The sequence below is a fragment of the Alexandromys fortis genome, unplaced genomic scaffold (assembly GCF_014885135.2).
Source record: "Alexandromys fortis isolate MF-2015 unplaced genomic scaffold, M_Fortis_MF-2015_v1.1 scaffold_98, whole genome shotgun sequence".
Classification (NCBI taxonomy): domain Eukaryota; kingdom Metazoa; phylum Chordata; class Mammalia; order Rodentia; family Cricetidae; genus Alexandromys; species Alexandromys fortis.
In genome coordinates this window covers 6787798-6806375 of record NW_026068002.1, presented here as the reverse complement: position 1 = coordinate 6806375, position 18578 = coordinate 6787798, and the positions used below count along the sequence as shown (strand labels likewise).

Genomic DNA, 18578 nt, shown 5'->3' with positions numbered 1-18578 from the left:
GGCCGGGTTGCTCACTAGCCTTCACCTGCGTGAACTCTAAGAATGATGGGTGGGTCCTGTGCGTGCCGTTTGTGCCCACAAGGAAGCCAGGGGTGGTGGAGGAGAACACAGCTACACAGACAGAGGAATTCTCTACCCCGTGAGACAGGACTTGTTAAGTCTTCTGTAAACAACAGCAGACATATTCCAGACCCCAACTCCATCGCTTCCCCGTTTTCTCACATATACAATCTACAAAAGCTTCCTGGATGTTTATCTCACTGTGTGGATGGAGAAGCTTCTATCGCATAGTTCCAATGAGTATAATATAGATCGCTATCTTCTTTAAACGGACCGTGTACAACTTGTGCAGTAGAATATGGTGACCCTGAGGCTCAGCATCCCTCATGCTGTGTGGTGGGCCACAGATGAGCTTTTGTGACCCATCTGAAGGCCACTGCCCAGGCATGCATGGCCTGACCCCTTGCTTCGTCCCTGGGTGATGATCAAACAGAGTGCTTCCCCAGCTCCACTCTGGCCCCCCTGTTTCCACAGGCCCGGGCCTATATGCGTCAAGTGCTGGAAGGGATAGGCTACCTGCACCAGAGCCACGTGCTGCACCTGGATGTCAAGGTGAGGAGGGGTGTGGAGAACAGTCAGGCGGTGGGGCTGTCATGTGGGGTGTTCCTCCCTAATCAGCTCCTATGCTCTGGTTATAGCCGGAGAACCTGCTGGTCTGGGACGGTGCAGGGGGCGAAGAGCAGGTGCGCATCTGTGACTTTGGGAATGCCCAGGAACTCACTCCAGGGGAGCCCCAGTATTGTCAGTATGGCACTCCAGAGTTTGTAGCACCCGAGATTGTCAACCAGAGCCCTGTGTCTGGAGTCACCGACATCTGGTAATGTTGGCATGCTGGCCCTTGCTGGGGACTTGCTCCCTTGCTGGGAAGCACTTCGGGGAATTGGGATTCTGACCGCGGGTAGCACTGCTCCTAAGCTTTCCCCTTCTGCCCACGTGAGCCCCATCTTTTCTCATTCAGGGCTAACCTAGTCCCTCTGGGCTGCAGCTCTGTAGTCCCCAGCTTCCATCTTCCCTGGGGCTGGGCCTCCCCAAGGGAGACTGTGTAAGCTTTTATTGGTCCTCAGACTTCTGGGATTCCTCAAGCAACCCCGCCATGGTCCCTGACTTTGGGTTGAGTTCCTACCTGAAGTCGGTACTCCTGTGCAGTGCTCCCCGGGAGAACCCATCCTTTTCAGAATGGTGGTGGAGAGATCTACTCATTTCTGGCTGGTGTGCACTGGCTTCTCACCCATACTTCTGGTTTCCCACAGGCCTGTGGGTGTCGTTGCCTTCCTCTGGTAAGGACCCCTCTGCAGTCTCCAACTGGTCTCCTGGCTGGCCCACTCCTAACATTTACAGGGCCCACAGCCCACTCCCTTCTCTTCCACACACACGGTTTCTTCCTCACCTGAGGGGTTTCACATGCATGAGGCTGGTTACCCCGGTTGGCATGTCCGAGTTTCCTAAGAGGTGGGCAGACTGGATCCACAGAGGCCAGTGTAGGCTTAGCATCATTTTGGCAGGGAACTTCCTGGTCCTAGGAGGCCCAGAACATGGACTAGAAGGGGTATACATCTCCTCATGGGGAAGCCACACTGGAGGAGGGACGCACAGGCAACCAGCAGCTCCCAAAGCCTCTGTACCTACTGGAGGACCTCAAGTGAGAGCAGGACAAGAATATGAAAACTCTGGCTTCCTGTCCAGATTTGCCCGGCCTCTGATGTCCCCACATCCCTAGGCCTCCAATTGTCCCTGGTCCCTTGCCACAGGCATTGCGCTTCACCTTAACCTCAGCCTCAAGGCCCTGCCAACTCTTACCCTCACCCACTCTGCCCCTGCAGTTTGACGGGCATCTCCCCATTTGTGGGAGAGAACGATCGGACCACTCTGATGAACATCCGCAACTACAACGTGGCCTTTGAGGAGACCACATTCCTGAGTCTGAGCAGGGAGGCGCGGGGCTTTCTCATCAAAGTGCTGGTTCAGGACCGGCTGTGAGTAGAAGACCTCCTAACCGCAGAGACCGGCCCTCAAAGCGGTTACATGCTTCCTCCTCCCAAGCCTCTGCCCTTAGATATGCGACTCCTAGGTCTTTTGCTTTTTTCATTTAGTATTTCTAAGATTTGCTTTTAATTCTCTTTAATTATTTTTGATTTTTCAAGACAGGGTTTCTCTGTGTAGCCCAGGCTGTCCTGGAACTCACTCTGTAGATCAGGCTGATCTCAAACTCACAGAGATCCACCTGCATCTGCCTCTGGGGTACTGGTTAAATTAAAGGTGGGCACCACTACTGCCCAGCTAGTTTGTATTATTTTTAATAATTTACTTAACATTATTTTATGTGCATTGATGTGAAGGTATCAGATCCCCTGAAACTGTAGTTACAGACAGTTGTGAGCTGCCATGTGGGTGCTGGGAATTGAACCTGGGTCCTCTGGAAGAGCAATCAGTGCTCTCAATATCTGAGTCATCTTTCCTGACCCCTCCTCCCATTTTTTAAAAAAATAAGGTGGGTTGGGGTTTTGTGTGTGTGTGTTTCAGAGTTTTCTGAGTAGGATTTAAGAATATGCATTTTTCAGTTGCCGAAACAACTTGAGTTTGTATTAATTACTTGTGAGTATGTATGTACACAAGAGTGTGTTATGTGCATATGAGCGATGGTATCTGTGGAGGCCATCAGACCCCCTGGAGATGGAGTTACAGACAGCTGTAATCTGCCTGATCAGGTCCCTTGGAAGAGCAGCTTGTGCTTCTAACCACTGAGCCATCTATCTACCCCAAATCCCTAGTTCTTTTTTTTTAAATATTTTTTAAATATTTATTATGTATACAATATTTTGTCTGTGTGTGTGTGTATGCCTGCAGGCCAGAAGAGGGCACCAGACCCCATTATAGATGGTTGTGAGCCATCATGTGGTTGCTGGGAATTGAACTCAGGACCTTTGGAAGAGCAGGCAATGCTCTTAACCTCTGAGCCATCTCTCCAGCCCCCAAATCCCTAGTTCTTAAGAGGTCCCATTTTCTCTGAATGAATGAATGAATGAATGCTAAATCATTACTTCTCATCCCTTTCCAGGAGACCTACTGCAGAAGAGACACTGGAACATCCTTGGTTCAAAGTGAGTCTAGTCCTCCCATGTATGCTACAGAGATGGGGGAAAGAAAATGTTACTAATGGCTCCATTTACTGACCATTACATGTGATAACTATGATATACATTTTATATACATGTGACCTATTAGCCTCTCAATTGATCTGTAAAAGATTGTATTATTGCTCCTATTTTTTAATAAAGAAACTGAGGCCCAAGTCAATGATCAAGTTGGAGTAGGTAGACTCTAAGCATAGGCCTGAACCCCTCTTCCTATTTGGGGGATCCACTTCAGGCTTCTTACTGTTGCTCAAGGCCAGTCCTGGTCTATTTTCCTCCCTTTTGTGAGTGCACCTCTGTCCTGAGTAGGTTCCACACACTAGGGGTTGGGTGGCCTGATTCACTTATGATCGTCACCAGGTCAGGGTTCTCGTCATTGTCAAGCCCCAGCGTCCTGGGACTAGGCACTGGTGGGGAGGCAGTCAGCAAGTGAGTCCAGAAAAGGCATCTAAGTAAACTTGCCATTGGATGAGGCCATGTAGCTCAGTGGCAGGCTGCCCGCCTAGCATGTTCAATGCCGCGAGCTTGGTGCCCATCATCCTTCAAAACTAATACTATCACTGAGCACAGTGCTGGGTCAACTGAAGACAAGCCATCTGCCAGCAACCCCTGAAGTTAGAGTTTCCTTCCTCCCACCAGAAACAAGTGACATTGGAGTGAGCCAGGTGGGGAGCCTTGTTAGGCTGGACCACCTGGACTTCAGATGTCTGGGATGCTTGTCATACATAGAGACAGAAAGGGGACTGGGGGCCACCAGGGTACCCATATTCCAGGGAAAGCCACCCTCCCTCAGGTACTCCTTATTTCCTGTCCCTCCTCTGACAAAGAATTTGTCTTAGGTGTGTCTCTGGCCTGACAGAGTCACAGAGACAAGACCCCAGGAACCCATACATCTTGTTCCAAGCCCCACAATGGACTTTGTCTCAGGTCCTCTTTTCTGGGTTTGCAGACACAAGCAAAGGGTGCAGAGGTGAGCACGGACCACCTGAAGCTCTTTCTGTCACGGAGGATGTGGCAGGTGAGTGTGTCTGCCCTTTCCACACTAACTTCCTTCCACATACCCCCCCCATGGTGATCCCCACCTCCCACCTCCCACTCCTACCTGATCTGTCTTCCTGTCCCTAGACTTCCTTCCCCCAGAGCTGAAAAAGGGCCTGGGAGCCATTGCGTCCTCTTGGCCTTTCTGGTCTAACTGTAGTACCTTCTTTGCAGCGCTCCCAGATCAGCTACAAGTGCCATCTGGTGCTACGCCCCATTCCGGAGCTGCTGCGGGCTCCCCCGGAGCGGGTGTGGGTGGCCATGCCTAGAAGACCACCCGCGAGTGGGGGACTCTCATCTTCATCAGACTCGGAAGAGGAAGAATTGGAAGAACTTCCCTCGGTGCCCCGACCCCTGCAGCCCGAGTTCTCAGGTTCTCGGGTGTCCCTCACTGACATCCCCACTGAAGATGAGGCTCTGGGGACCCCGGACGCTGGGGCTGTCACCCCCATGGACTGGCAAGAACAGGGAAGGGCTTCCTCTAAGGACCAGGAGGCCCCCAGCCCTGAGGCACTCCCCTCTCCAGGCCAGGAGCCCCCAGATGGGCCTAGCTCCAGGCGGCCCGAGCTCCGTAGGGGCAGCTCTGCTGAGAGCGCCCTGCCCCGGGTCGGGTCGCGGGAGCCGGGCCGGAGCCTGCACAAGGCGGCTTCTGTGGAGCTGCCTCAGCGTAGGAGCCCCAGCCCGGGTGCCACCCGCCTGACTCGGGGAGGCCTGGGTGAGGGCGAGTACGCCCAGAGGCTGCAGGCCCTGCGTCAACGGTTGTTACGGGGAGGTCCCGAGGATGGCAAGGTCAGCGGCCTCAGGGGTCCCCTGCTGGAGAGCCTAGGGGGCAGAGCACGGGATCCTAGGATGGCGCGGGCTGCCTCCAGCGAGGCTGCACCCCACCACCAGCACCCTCCCGAGTCTCGGGGCCTGCAAAAGAGCAGCAGCTTCTCTCAGGGTGAGGCAGAGCCCCGAGGTCGGCACCGCCGCGCAGGGGCACCCCTTGAAATCCCGGTAGCCAGGCTTGGGGCTCGCAGACTGCAGGAGTCTCCCTCTTTGTCTGCCCTTAGCGAGGCCCAGCCACCCAGCCCTGCAAGGCCCAGCGTCGCCAAACCCAGTATCACCAAGTCCCCGGAACCTCCCGCTGCTGCACCCAGAGACTCTCCCCAGCCCCCTGCACCTCAGCCTGCCCCAGAGAAGGTTCCAGAGCCCAAACCAGAGCCAGCCCGAGCTGCCAAACCAGCACAGCCCACTTTGGCTCTGCAAATGCCAGCGCAGCCTCTCACCCCCTATGCTCAGATCATGCAGTCGCTCCAACTGTCTAGTCCCACCCAGTCCACAGAGGGCTCCGCTGTGCTTCCATCAGAGCCCAAGCCCCATGCGGCTGTGTTTGCCAGGGTGGCCTCCCCACCTCCCGGAGCCTCCAATAAGCGCGTGCCTTCGGTCAGAACTCCCCCAGTGCTGGCCGAGAAAGCTCGAGTCCCCACGGTGCCCCCCAGGCCAGGCAGTAGCCTCGGTAGCAGCATCGAGAACCTGGAATCAGAGGCTGTGTTCGAGGCTAAGTTCAAGCGCAGCCGGGAATCGCCACTGTCACGGGGCCTGCGGCTACTGAGCCGCTCGCGCTCAGAGGAGCGCGGTCCCTTCCGTGGGGCAGAGGACGATGGCATCTACCGTCCCAGCCCGGCGGGAACTCCGCTAGAGCTGGTGCGACGGCCAGAGCGCTCGCGCTCTGTGCAGGACCTCAGGGTAGCGGGGGAGCCGGGTCTCGTACGCCGCCTTTCGCTGTCCCTGTCGCAGAAGCTGAGGAGGACCCCGCCCGGACAACGACACCCAGCCTGGGAGTCCCGCAGTGGAGACGGGGAGAGCTCTGAGGGTGGTAGCTCTGCACGGGGCTCCCCAGTGCTGGCGGTGCGCAGGAGACTCAGCTCCACGCTGGAGCGGCTATCCAGTCGTTTGCAGCGCAGCGGCAGCAGCGAGGACTCCGGGGGCGCCTCGGGTCGCAGCACACCGTTGTTTGGACGGCTGCGCAGGGCTACTTCGGAAGGGGAGAGCCTGCGACGCCTCGGTGTTCCACACAATCAACTGGCCTCTCAGGCTGGTGCCACCACACCTTCCGCTGAGTCTCTGGGCTCAGAGGCCAGCGGCACATCGGGTTCCTCAGGTAAGGAGGGACTAGGTGAGAGGTGGGTGTGGTGTGCTAGAGGTAGTCTGAAAGAAAGGTCGGAAGGGTGGTATTGGCAGAGCTAGAGAGATGAGGAAGGTGGAGAGGGATCAGGAAGAGGAGGACAAGGTGGTTGGATTTTTTTTTTGGGGGGGGGAGTACCTTGAGAGCTCCAGGGACTTGGGTGCTGGCTGTAGTGGCTACGCAAGAGCTCATGAGTCTGGGTCTGTCCAGCTCCAGGGGAGAGCCGAAGCCGGCACCGATGGGGCCTTTCCAGGCTGCGCAAGAACAAGGGCTTATCGCAGCCAAACCTCTCCGCCAGTGTCCAAGAGGACTTAGGTCACCAATATGTGCCCAGTGAATCAGGTAAGAAAGCCTCAGGTTGCTCTCCTGGCTGAGTAAAAGTGGCTCACCAGGAGGAGCTTGGGCAGCCACGGAAGAGGCCTCGAGTTAGGAGAACAACAATGATAATTACAGCAGCAGCTGCCATTAATTAGCAGAGGCAAGTGTCCTATTAAGCATGTCACAAACGCTGTCTTGTTTAACACCACGGCATTCTTTAGAAGGATGATCTTCAGCCTCCTAGTTTGCCGGCGAGGAAGCAGGCTTAGTGAAGTGATGCTGAGTAGCTTGTCCAAGCCTCAGGTCTAACAAAGGGAGCAGTCACAGCCCAGAGCATCTCCAGGTCACTCTATTAAAGTCTTTGTTTGGCTGGCCTTCTGTCACTTGGAAGACCTTGGAAGGTTTCTGCATCTGGGTATCTGGGTGCAGGGTGGGTTTTTTTTTTTTTTTAAGTGAAGAGTTTTATTGAGATAAAGGGGATAATGGGAGGAAGAGAGAAGAGAAAAAGAGGGGGGAGAGAGAGACATAGAGAGACAGAGACCTGCTTGACTCTTCAGAAGAGAGGCAGTTAGAGAACCCTGGGAAGCAGCTCAAAATCCTACTTTGGTGCACCCGGAGCCCCAGAGTGTGCACACTCAAAGACACACTTTGTCTCCCTGCTTGGACTGTGTCCTCAGTTCTCCACAACTCTGAACTCTCCTCCTCACCCACAAAGCACATCTTTAGAGAAAAGTAGTCCCCGGGCTCTTTTTGCTGGAGCAGAGGCCTGCCACAGCCCCTGGTTTATTTCTTCCTCAGGTGTCCTTGGGGCTGCAGGGAGGGAGGTATCCTCCACCTGGTCCACCTGGAAAAGAGGCATTACTCCAGGAGGCCAGGCTGTCTGGCTGTCGGGGTGGTCAGGAGAAAGTCACCAAGCAAGGCTGTGCACGTGATCTTTAGAAGCTGTCCACTCTCTCCTGGCCCAGTTTTGGGTTAAACTGCTCAGAATGGATCTAACCTCCGTTTTGCTTCAGCTGGCCTTGCTTGAGAGGACTGTGCCAAAGCTCTAGTCAGGACTGTGGGGCTGGTATGGTGGGGAGGGAAGACCAGCTGGCTGGAAGAGAGGGGAAAGGAGGGGGTGGAGGAGAGCGTCAGCAGAGAAATGTGGGGTGGCTAATCCCTTCCCACCTGGGGCTCCATTTGCTAGTGCTGCTGGTTTCCTGCTCAGCAGTGCCCTCTGACCTCATCTCCCTGCCGGAAGAAGCCTCTCCCACTCTATCAATTGGGGCTGGTCCCCGGGGGAATGGGCAATGGCAGTAGGACTGGCCAAGCTAGGCCAAGGTCATCTTCCAACGCTCACCCGGCCTGTTTTGTTCGGTCCCTAGTACCCCAACTAGGACTGGGGGTGGCAACTGATGAGGTTATTCCTAGTACACCGGAGGATGAGATTAGGACCCCTCCTCTGGGAACAATAGGGTAGTAAGAAGAGACATACACACTGTTCGTGTGCTCCTGCTGGATTCCAGATCCCTCCTGGTTCTTCAGATCCTGATTTCCCAGGGGCCTTTAGCTCTCCCCAACCCCTCTGGTGAAGGCGATACACTCCACCCCCTGTGACCCAAACCAGATTGGATCTTAAGGAACAATACAGGGATAACAATTTCAAATCATCCTGTCTCTGAGGAACTCCAGTCCCGCAGGACTGGCACAGAGCTCCAAGCCTCTTGCCTTGGGCAAGGTCACCAACCAGTGTCTTTTCTGCTTTGCTCCAATAATCCCTCTTTCCAGGTTCAGCTCCTGGCTTCTCTGTTGGGTATATCAAGGAGATAATAGTAACAACCTCAAGAAGAGCTAATGTCTGGGAGCACTTCCTTCATGCCAGACACTTGCCAGCTCTCCACGAGCCTCCTTTGAGTTTCACAGCAAACCCTCCTTACCCAAGCTAGGTTGGGCACAGTCTCTCAAATTCACAGACATTCTCCAGAAATGGAGCTTTTGAAGGGGCGTGACTCACTTAGGGTCCTGCAGTCTCTATTCTGCTCTCTCAGAAGGTTTTTTTTTTGTTTTGTTTTGTTTTTTGAGACAGGGTTTCTCTGTAGCTTTGGTGCCTGTCCTGGAACTAGCTCTTGTAGACCAGGCTGGTCTCGAACTCTCAGAGATCCGCCTGCCTCTGCCTCCCGAGCACTAGGATTAAAGGCATGCGCCACCACCACCGTCTTCAGATGTTGTTTTTAGGGGCCTGAATTGAGTACACCAAAGTTGAAATGTCAGGAGGCTCCCCTACACCTCAGGGAGGCCTAGAGACACCCTTCCAGGGGCTGCCTATAGGGGGCACTAGCTTCAGGTCTCTCGGAACTGCACAGGTTTTGTTTGTTTTTTGAGACTGGGTCTCTCTGTAGAGCTCTGGCTGTAGTAGAACCATGTAAACCAAGCTGGACTCAAACTCACAGAGATCCTCTTGCCACTGCCTCCCAAGTGCTGGAATTAAAGGGGCATGTGCTACCATGGGCCAATCTTTTCTTTTTAAACATTTACATTTATGTATTGTGTGTGTGTGTGTACATACACATATACATGTACCTGCCATGGCATGCGTGTGGAAGACAGAGAACAACTCTTGGGAGTGTGTTTTTTCCTTCTATCATGTGGCTCTCATGAACTGAAGTCAGATCATGAGCTTGGTGGCAAGAGTCCAAGGCTGCACATTCTGATCACGGATTCTGCATGCAGCCCATGTTAGGTCATGTCACTGCTTCTTCTCCTTTCCCTTCCCACTTGCCCTGCAGTGGCCCAGAGGGAGTTTAAATTACAGAATCTTAACTGTTATCATTTTTCAAAACGTGTTTGTTTTTATTTTAACAAATGCTTGTAGAACACTTAGTGCTGGTCTCGGCTCTAAGTGATTTACAAATGTGAGGTATGGCCCGAGCGTCCTCAGTCATCAGTCAAGGAGAAGGTGCTTCCACTCTTGCAGAGGGCCTGGAGAAGGTGATGCTTACCACAGGAAAATCCTCGAAGGCCCGGCATGAGCTTCTACTCCCCGCATTTAGCTGGGAGGAGGGAACCATTTGCTCTGTTCCCTGCTAGTCCTGTTGCGCCAGGGCTCACATGCATCTGTCCTTCCCTGGGCAGCAAGCAGCCAGGGTCCTGAGCTGTCTCTTTTCCTTCAGATTTCCCCCCAGTCTTCCACATTAAACTCAAGGACCAGGTGCTGCTGGAGGGGGAAGCAGCCACCCTGCTCTGCCTACCGGCAGGCTGCCCAGCACCCCGTATCTCCTGGATGAAAGGTAAGTAATTGCATCTTCCACAGAGAAGGGGAGATGGGTGTGGCGGGTGGTGACAAGTGGTTCCTAGTAAAGGGCATAGGAGAGGCAGGGCCACAGGGAAGCAGAAATGAAGGGCAAGTGAGAGAAACCTGGCTTTCCTCAGCTGCCCCCCCATGCCTTCTTGTCCCCAGATAAGCAGTCCCTGAGGTCAGAGCCCTCAGTGGTCATTGTGTCCTGCAAAGATGGACGGCAGCTGCTGAGCATACCCCGGGCTGGCAAGCGGCATGCTGGGCTCTATGAGTGCTCGGCTACCAATGTCTTGGGCAGCATTACCAGCTCCTGTACTGTGTCTGTGGCCCGTGAGTGAGGGGGGTAGGGCTCATGCAGTAGGGATGAGGAGGTGGGGTAGAGTGTGCTGAGCCCTCCACTGGGGCCTCTCCTTCTCCTTCCAGGCATCCCAGGAAAGCTAGCTCCTCCGGAGGTGCCCCAGACCTACCATGATACAGCGCTGGTGCTGTGGAAGCCAGGAGACAGCCGGGCACCTTGCACATACACTCTGGAGCGGCGGGTAGATGGTGAGGGCAAGGCAGGATGGGGGAAGGAAGGAGGCAGCCGGTGGCAGGCCGGGTGACGGGCGGGGTGCTGCTTGGGAAGGCTAGTTTCTTCTCAGAGAGAGGCCTCTTCTCTGGAGAGCTAGAGTCCCTTCTGTGGCCTTAACCCTCCCTGTGCTGTCCACAGGGGAGTCTGTCTGGCACTCCGTAAGCTCAGGCATCCTCGACTGTTACTACAATGTGACACACCTGCCTGTCGGTGTGACTGTGAGGTTCCGCGTGGCCTGTTCCAACCGTGCTGGGCAGGGGCCCTTCAGCAACCCTTCTGAGAAGGTCCTCATCAGAGGTCCTCAAGGTTGGTGGAAGGTGTAGGGTGGTAGCAGCCCCTCGCCACTCCTTGGAGCATCACAGCTTTCTTTTCAGAACACTCAGGGATGATTTTCTTTGTCTCCTCTTAGATTCTTCGGCTCAGCCAGCTGCTGCTCCCCAAGATGCCCCTGTTACCTCAGGGCCAGCCAGGGCCCCACCTTCTGACTCTCCTACCTCACTAGCCCTCACCCCAGCTCTTGCTCCCCCAGGTCCCCAGGCAGTCACTCTCAGCTCCTCAGTGTCCCCCATGTCCACTAGCCAGGCCTTGTCCTCACTCAAGGCCATGGGTCCACCACCCCCGACCCCTCCACGAAAGCACAGGGGTCTGCTGGCTGCCCAGCAAGCAGAGTCCACCCCACCCAGTATTCAGGTCACCCCAAGTGAACCCAAGTCTTTTGTCCCTGACACTGGAACCCTGACCCCAACCTCTACTCCACAAGGGGTTAAACCAGCGCCTTCCTCATCTTCCTTGTATATGGTGACTTCCTTTGTGTCCGCACCTCCAGCCCCTGAGCCCCCAGCCCCTGAGCCCCCTCCTGAGTCCACCAAGGTGACTGTGCGGAGCCTCAGCCCAGCCAAGGAGGTGGTCAGCTCCTCCACACCTGAGAGCACCACTCTTCGACAGGGCCCCCCTCAGAAACCCTACACCTTCCTAGAGGAGAAGGCCAGGCAAGCAGGATGGGGAAGGGAAGGTGGGAAAGAGGATGGGACACAAGGGACATAAAGTTTAGACAGAGCAGACTGTCATGACTGGGCTTGGAGAAAGATGCTGAGGTGTGGGGTTTTAGAACTGTGGGGTTCAGCTGGGTACCACCCTGAGCTTGAGCCTTGGGCTGAATTTCATCTTCACATCTGTGAGGGGAAGGCACTGCCTTGCCATCAGCACCCCTCTCACAGATGAGAAAACTGAGGTTATGGACTTGTTTATAGGTAGAGAGCCAGTGAGTGCTGGAATCTTTGTTCCTAGCAATGAACTCGGAAGCCCACTGCATTCCTGTTCCCAGGTTCCCTGCTTCCTGTTTTAGTTCTCACAATGATAGCTTCCACCTGAGTCTGTGGCATCCCCCCCCCCCTCCTACACACAGGGGCCGCTTCGGTGTTGTGCGATCCTGCCGGGAGAATGCTACGGGCCGAACGTTCGTTGCCAAGATCGTGCCATACGCAGCAGAGGGCAAACATCGGGTGCTGCAAGAATATGAGGTGCTGCGGACGCTGCACCATGAACGGCTCATGTCCCTGCATGAGGCCTACATCACCCCTCGGTACCTTGTGCTTATTGCTGAGAGCTGTGGCAACCGAGAACTCCTCTGTGGGCTCAGTGACAGGTAGAGCTGGGTGTTCCCGGGGAACAGAATGGGTAGCAAGAGTTGGGGAAGCTGGCCGCCTCTGCCACGCCCTACCCACCCCCTACCCCCACCCCAGATTCCGGTATTCAGAAGATGATGTGGCCACCTACGTGGTGCAGCTGCTACAAGGTCTGGACTACCTCCACGGCCACCATGTGCTACACCTGGACATCAAGCCAGACAATCTGCTGCTGGCCGCTGACAATGCCCTTAAGATTGTGGACTTTGGCAGTGCCCAGCCCTACAACCCTCAGGCCCTGAAGCCCCTTGGCCACCGCACAGGCACTCTGGAGTTCATGGGTGAGAAGACCAGCAGCTGGTCGTGATGGAGGGGGGGGGGACTGCCAAAGGGGTGTGCCAGACTCATCCTCTCACCCACATACGTACCATTCACTGTGAAGCAACTGTTATGTAAATAATGAACAGGGTTTTTTCCATTGATCTTTACAATAGCCTTAGAGTTTGGCATAATAGTGCTTCGTTTTTACAGATGAGGAAAGAGAGGAACCCTGACGTTAAGTATTCGTCCAATTAGACAGTTACAAATAACTTCAATGGGATTCGCAGAAGCTGGAAAGACGAGAGAATCAATTATGACTGTACAGAGCGGGGAGAACCAGCGGTTATTTAGCTACCTGCTAACTGATGCTTATTGTCTCTATTCCTTAGAGCTGCTCTACAAACCACATGTTATAGACGAGACAATGGACAGCTAGGCTGCTTTAGTAAATCGCCCAGGGTCCCATAGTCAAAGGGGGCAGGCTTGGGATTAGAGCCAGCCAGGCTGCTTTCAAAGGCTCTTAAACTTGGTGTTGGCCACAAAGAACTGATCCAAGGCAGCTTGTGAAGTTGCATGTTAGGTCCTCGGGAACCTCTAGTGCCCTAGGTGGCCCACATCTCCTGGTGGACACCCCCACTTTTGTCCTGTCTGCTGACCTATAAGGCCTGCTGCTCTGATTTTACTCATGATGTGGTAACCTGGCCATGGTCCTGCTCCCTGAGGCCCCAGATCCCCCCCCCCCGCTCCGCCCGCCTCTTTCTGTTCCTGTGCCACAGGGAACCTAGATCAGCTTGCCCTCTGTCTCCCGTCAGCTCCTGAGATGGTGAAGGGAGACCCCATTGGCTCTGCCACGGACATCTGGGGAGCGGGTGTGCTCACCTACATCATGTGAGTGGCCTGGCCCCGCTCCGGCTCCCTGCTCTCCTCTGTCCATGATCCTCTCCGTCTGCCTGCTCTAGCTCTCAGCCCCCACTTCTGCCCATCTCCTCCTTCTTGCCCTGTCTCCACACCACCCATCCAGTGCCAAGGTGGGACTGCTCCTGAGTATTGTGCCCCTCCCAGATGCCCTACGCTAATGTCTCTTAGGCTTGACCACTGACCATCATTCTCAGGTAGGGGCAATAAGAGAGGCATCTGAGACTGTGCCAACTCACCTGCCTTCCTCAACAGGCTCAGTGGATACTCCCCATTCTATGAGCCAGACCCCCAGGAAACAGAGGCTCGGATTGTGGGGGGTCGCTTTGATGCCTTCCAGTTGTACCCGAACACATCCCAGAGTGCCACCCTCTTCTTGCGAAAGGTCCTCTCAGTACATCCCTGGTGAGTAGGCTCCCTACCTGCTAATCTTCCAGTGTTATGACCGACCCTGGCTTCATGGGGCCAGACTCCAACTCCTCCATAGAGTGCCGCAGCAATCATGCTTTCTGCCGTTTAAAGCCCAAAACCATCCTGGGAAGGACAGAATCGCTGTCCCTATTCCAGAGACTGGGAAACTAAGCCCAGTATCACACACATGTTGGTGAATCAGGATGGGTAAAGGGCCCGAGGGAGGGCACAGGCTGCCTTCTCCCAGAGCTTCTTTCCTGGTTCATGATCCCTCACTGGCCTGGCAGGAGCCGGCCCTCACTACAGGACTGCTTGGCCCACCCATGGCTGCAAGATGCCTACCTGATGAAGCTGCGCCGCCAGACACTCACCTTCACCACCAACCGGCTCAAGGAATTCTTGGGTGAGCAGCGGCGACGCCGGGCAGAGGCTGCTACCCGTCACAAGGTGCTGCTCCGCTCCTACCCTGGCAGTCCCTAGGTGGCATGGACCACAGCCCGCCACGGGCTTCAACTCGGGTTCCCACTCAACGCTGCCAAGGGACATTCCAGAGCCCATGCTCAGCTGGACAGGCCGGGGGGCTTCAGATACCAGCAGCAGCAGCAACATCTGGCTGGGCTATTACCTCATGGACCTAAGGGGACAAGGCCCCTGGGGCTTCAGCCGGATGTCACCCTGGCTATAAGCAGAGCAGGAGACACACTAGTCAGACCGGGCAAGGGTTAGAAGAGAAAGAGGCAAGAAGGGAGTGGGGAAGTGAGAAGCAGAGGCTGGGGGGAAGGAACTTGAGGAAGGTTCTGGGATGCGGAGGAAGAGGTGGACCTCAGGGAGTGGCTGAAGAGGAAGGAGGATCCAGTGATGTGGAAACAGTGAACTGGGCTGAGTACAGGAGAGAAGGACAGAACATGGCGGCAGTGCCAGGAGCCAGAGCAGAGATAAGTGGAAAGGAGGGCGGAGGGCGGGCTCAGGGGTGGCAGGGCAGGCCAGCAACTGAATCTTCAGAAAGGAAGAAGAAAGGCAATGAGCTGAGGGCCTAAGGCCACTCAAGCTGGTCTCCTGCCCCAGCGGGTGTGGTTCTGGGCCCTCTACACTGGCCCAGGGATGTCCCCGCTGCTTCTCCATGGCCTTTGCCCTTCTTCCTATTTGTATTTATTTATTTATTGCCTTTTATGGAGTTTCCTTTCCATCCAATCCCTATTGCCTATGTTGTCCTGACCGTCCCCTCAGCCGTCCAGCTGTCTGTGCAGCTCTCTGTCTGTCTGTCACAAGGAAAATAAAAACAGCAAACGGCAGGACTTAATGTATGATCTCTGGGTGGGGTGGGAAGGGGAAGACTGGTGGCTCGGAGTGAGTCCTGAGTGCAGTTTAGCCTTCTCTAGGCATTGGCAGTGATTCAGGGGTATAGAGGGTATGCCAGTGAGTACCTTCGGCCCTTACAACCCCTCCCTTGACTCTCGCTCCTTTTTATTTCTAGAAGGGAGACTGTGGTCACCTACTGAGTTTCCATAGCCACCCTCTATCTAGATCCCAGGAACCACCTCCGTTCCTATGTGTCCTCTTTGTAACTTGAAGAATGCTGCGCTCTGGAATGGACCCGTCTTTCCCCAGGACGAGGGCGAGACGGATTTCATCTCAGTAATTGGGTAAAGGAGGCAGTGTGAAGAGCTGTAGAAAGAACTAGGCGGGGCTCCGACCCCAGATTCTTGGGATTAGAACACAGATCCAAGGACATGGAACAGTTGTGAGTGCCCTGGAAAGCCATGTCCTGCATTTCCTAGGGTTGAGGGACACATCAGGTTGGACCTTCTTGTCTCTATGGCAAGTTAGGAGTCTCTTGGACCACGACTGGATACACCCATGCAGCACCCAACAATGGTCCCAAGGTCCCAGAAATGAGCTTTCTAGACCTGAGGTAGAGGAAAGAGGGATCCAGGTTTTCTGTGCTTTACCTTGAAGCTTTACTCTTGGCAAAATGAAAGGAACAAACCTCTAACTATAAACAGAGAACATGGGCACTGGTTTGAGGACCCCTTGACTCCAGCTCCAACAGCCATTCTGACTTCCCAGGACCTCAGGAAAGAGGCGGGGTCCATTGTCACAGAAGAACAAGACGTTAGAACCAGTGGGAAGGGATGAGAGAGACACCGTGCCCGCCTGTCATTCCAGTTATGAAGATACACACTTTGCTTGCCAGGACCTCCCTCCGCATGCAGCAAGTGATTCGTATAAAAAATGAGGTGCCTGAACTCATATCTTGATAAATGGTAAAAATTCCTCTCCCGTCCCCCTTTGATCTGCAGTTCCCTCCCTATCTCCATTGGAAATGGCACGTGAACTGCCTGTTCCGAACCCGGAGGAGCAAAGGTAATTTATGTCAGCAGAGTGGTGTCAAAACCGTTCTGATCAAAAGGTGGCAATGCCCCACACTGAGTACCTACAGTGAGTGGAAACAGTGCTTCTACTTGATGCCCTGCACAGGCTGAACCCCACTCTAGGCCCTGAGAGAGGATCTTTACCATGGGCAGTCCGATGCCCCTCCACACCAGTTTAGGCCCCTAACGGACTTCAGCAGACTTAGGGGTTGGAGAGTCCATCATAGTGCTAACCTTCAAGGATAGTACTGACCAGCCAGACCCTATCCTATCACAAAGAGGGAAGCAAGTAGGGAATGGAGGTGACATTGGGGGGGTCAGGGTGTTGGCTGCTGTTCTCAAACATCTTTCCTGCACCCTGCTGGTTTACTTCATCTAACCACCAGGGGGCATGATGTCAAAAGGACTCTCGGGGGTAAGGGTGGCTATTAGGTCGGGTCATTCTCACTGGTTTTGACAGCCATGTGGTCCTTTCACTACTGGCTATATGGACCAAGAAATTCAAGGCTACCTTGGCTGTATTTAAGGATATTTCCACAAATGCCTGCACCCCTTTAACTTACACTGTCAGGAAAAGGGCACATGACATGTCTGCCTGGGGGTTGAGATGAGTATAAAGCCATGTCTCCTGTTTGCCACATCTGATTCCCCTAGCCCTAAAAAGGGATGGGCCATATCCAGCTGTCCAGCTAGTCAGGTGGTGGTGTAGCCTAGAGCAGCTCATCCCAGGCATCCTAGGGCTAAATAAGGAGCCCACTTGGGCCAGTGGGTGGGGGCTGGGGTTCCTGGGAGGATTGGGGACAACCATGCCAAACAAGGCAAAGAAAGGAACAGTGTATAAAATCAGAGCCTCGTACTGAATACCTACCTGGCCCCCCCCCCCCGCTGTGACATCCAGGGAGGTGGCCTACAAACTACCTAGCTAGCCAACTGGTCCTGAAGTCAGCCTCTGTAGGAGGAGTCCATTCCTGACCGAGGCTTCAGACAGTCTCATCCCAGGTGGGTGTTTTCCTTAAGTAGGCAGTGCGGTGAAAACGCAAAACCTTTGGCACAGCCTGCCCACCCCCCATATTTGTTGTCTACTCTTCAGATGTCCAAAGCAGTTCCTGTGGGGGGGAAACAAAACAAACAACAACAACAACAAAAAAAAACCCAAACAGACAAATCAGCTGCCACACTTCCAGGATATTACTCTGGATATCAATGACCCCCAGGTCCAGAATATCTCCATCTGCATCCAGGCCTCCTACAGGGGTCACAGATGAAGGAGTCCAGAGGAAGGCTGCGAGACCTGCACTGTTGCTATGGTGTGAACCACTAGTCACTGGGCTGGGGGAGAAAGGCTGAGGGCAAGAGAGGACCATTTTTAAAAGTAACAGTGGTCGCCCCTTCCTATCAACCCCAATTTCCAGGTTAGGTATCTAGTGGGCCAAGGAGAAGGGGCCCTTGGAGGCCCCCACCACACAAGGAGGTGGCATGCTGGCAGACTGGGCCGGGAGCAGGCTTCATTGCTATTATGGGAGCTCTGAGGACTGGCCCGGCCTAGGGTGGTGGTAGGGGTGTAGGCTTCAGAAAGAACTGAGGGATAAAGGCCTGCCCAGGGCTCTGGAGCCACTGGAAGGCATAATTCTGGTGAAGGCAGCACAGCCAAGCTGAATTTCAGCTCTCCCGGGTCTGTTCATCTGCTGGAGCAAAGGTGCAAGGAGCTGAGCAATGTAGTGGCCCGGGTGATGCGGGCAAGTCTGCCTACCTGGGTCAGTTTAGCCAACGCCTTCTGCCACTGCTCAGACTCTGCACGCATCCTTGTGGAAGGAACTGGTGCCATAGTCCAAAGCAGCACCACCCTGCGGGCTCTGCAGTAGTAGGGTCCACGCTGGCACGCCTTTGTAGCTGGGTCTAGTCCACACAGAGTGGTGAGGAGCCCAGCCTCTGCACTGCCTGGAGGGCAAGACCGTTGTAACAATTTCCTCTCCTACTTCAGGACCGGACTCCACAGACTGAGAAGTCAGCTATGGGCTCCCACTGTACCATGCTAGGGCCCAAGGTCACAGAGTAAATCAAGATTTAAAATCCAGTTTCTGGCTCCCAACCCAGGGCATGTTCCCCTACTCAAAGCTGTCTCCGAAAAACTGTGAGAGCTCCTTTGATCTTCTACTTGACCCAGAGAAGGAGGGACAGGGCCAAGTCCTGTTTAATAGCTACAGAGATAAAACCTTAGAAGCTAGTCATTTGTCCGATATCATAGTGTGAATTCAAATCCACATTTGGGCCAGATATTAGTTGGAGAGGTGATGCTCTTATCCCACCTTGCTTTTAGGTGGGGTTTCCCCGCCCTTCATCTAGTTCAGGCTAAGATTCAAAAGAGACACGATAAC

At 54.4% G+C, this 18578-nt stretch overlaps 1 protein-coding gene across 8 annotated transcripts in view; it reads left to right on the top strand.

The window, feature by feature from the left end:
- Positions 1-15126, top strand: part of Speg (striated muscle enriched protein kinase) — a 49815-nt gene extending 34689 nt beyond the window's left edge. For 6 of the 8 annotated variants that reach the window (XM_050161024.1, XM_050161022.1, XM_050161023.1 and 3 more), the window contains 18 exons: positions 535-612; positions 699-877; positions 1311-1337; positions 1881-2033; positions 3116-3158; positions 4141-4209; positions 4404-6372; positions 6607-6738; positions 9864-9980; positions 10151-10318; positions 10412-10534; positions 10698-10865; positions 10969-11548; positions 11965-12204; positions 12302-12525; positions 13318-13393; positions 13676-13825; positions 14119-15126. In XM_050161024.1, the coding sequence (XP_050016981.1) occupies positions 535-612; positions 699-877; positions 1311-1337; positions 1881-2033; positions 3116-3158; positions 4141-4209; positions 4404-6372; positions 6607-6738; positions 9864-9980; positions 10151-10318; positions 10412-10534; positions 10698-10865; positions 10969-11548; positions 11965-12204; positions 12302-12525; positions 13318-13393; positions 13676-13825; positions 14119-14311 (4689 nt within the window). In that variant the 3' untranslated portion in view covers positions 14312-15126. The other 2 variants (XR_007595212.1, XM_050161026.1) reach the window with 2 other exon arrangements.
- The last annotated feature ends 3452 nt before the right edge of the window (positions 15127-18578 follow it).